Consider the following 1,215-nt stretch of genomic DNA (forward strand, 5'->3'; position numbering starts at 1 on the left):
TGGTGGGTCGGATCCCTGGGGATGTGATTGGGGTGGGCCCCCGGATGCTGGGTGGGATTTTGGGGGGTCCCGGATGTGGGATGGGATTGGTGGGGGTGGAGGGATGGGGATTTGGGGGTTGGAGGGATGCTGGGGTTGTGATTTGGTGGGGGGATGCTGGATGGGATTGGCTGGGGGTCCGGATGCTGGGATGGTGATTCTGGAGTCCCGATGCTGGGGGGGTGTTGGTGGAGTCCCGGATGCTGGGGTGGTGTTGGCTGGGGTCCCCTGCTGGGATGAGATTGGCTGGGGTCCCCGGGTGCTGGGATGGTGATTGCTGGAGTCCCGTGCTGGGGTGGGATTGGCTGGGTCCCGGGGCTGGGGGGTATTGGGTGAGCCCGGGGCTGGGGTGAGGGTTGGCTGGATCCCGGATGCTGGATGAGGTTGGCTGGGGTCCCGGATGCTGGATGGTATTGGGGTGGGTCCCATGCTGGGATGGGGATTTGGGTGGGGTCCCGGGTGCTGGGATGAGGATTGGCCCGGAGTCCCGGGTGCGGGATGGTATTGGGTGGATCCCGGATGCTGGGATGAGGATTGGCGGGGTCCCCGGGTCTGGGAGGTGATTGGCTGGGGGTCCCGGATGCTGGGGATGAGGATTGGGGTGGGGTCCCGGAGCTGGGATGAGGATTTGGGGGAGTCCCGGGTGCTGGGGTGGTGATTGGCTGGGTCCCGAGCTGGATGAATTGGCTGGAGTCCCGGATGCTGCGATGGTGATTTGGCTGGAGTCCCGGTGCTTGGGTGAGGGTTTGGGTGGAGTCCCCATCTGGGATGTGATTTGCTGGGGTCCCGGATCTGGGGTGAGGATTGGGTGGGGTTTCCCCGGGTGCTGGGATGGATTGGCTGAGTCCCCGGTGCTGGGAGAGGATTGGCTGATCCCGGAGCTGGGATGAGGATTTTGGGTGGAGTCCCGGGTGCTGGGGTGGGGATTGGCGGATCCCCGGGGCTGGGATGGTGTTGCTGAGTCCCGGTCTGGGATGGTGATTGGCTGGAGTCCCCGGGTGCTGGAGGGGGATTGGCTGGAGTCCCGGATGCTGGGATGGTGATTGGCTAGCGTCGTGGATGGAAGCTGGTGACTGACTCATTTTTTTAAAGTAATATTATTTGTACGTAACAGATGCGAAAAGGATAATACCAACTTTTTTTCTAATCAAACAATAAGCAGGAACCGAGAACAGC

At 62.1% G+C, this 1,215-nt stretch overlaps 1 protein-coding gene across 1 annotated transcript in view; it reads right to left on the reverse strand.

Annotated features, from left to right (window-relative positions):
* The window catches only part of LOC119588820 (basic proline-rich protein-like), an 80,069-nt gene that overhangs the window by 2,852 nt on the left and 76,002 nt on the right, over positions 1 to 1,215 (reverse strand). The window contains exon 2 of the mRNA XM_037937467.1: positions 158 to 1,105. Within this exon, the coding sequence (XP_037793395.1) occupies positions 158 to 1,105 (948 nt within the window). The remainder of the gene's footprint in view (positions 1 to 157; positions 1,106 to 1,215) is intronic.

The sequence above is a fragment of the Penaeus monodon genome, chromosome 24 (genome assembly GCF_015228065.2).
Source record: "Penaeus monodon isolate SGIC_2016 chromosome 24, NSTDA_Pmon_1, whole genome shotgun sequence".
NCBI classification, from domain to species: Eukaryota; Metazoa; Arthropoda; class Malacostraca; order Decapoda; family Penaeidae; genus Penaeus; species Penaeus monodon.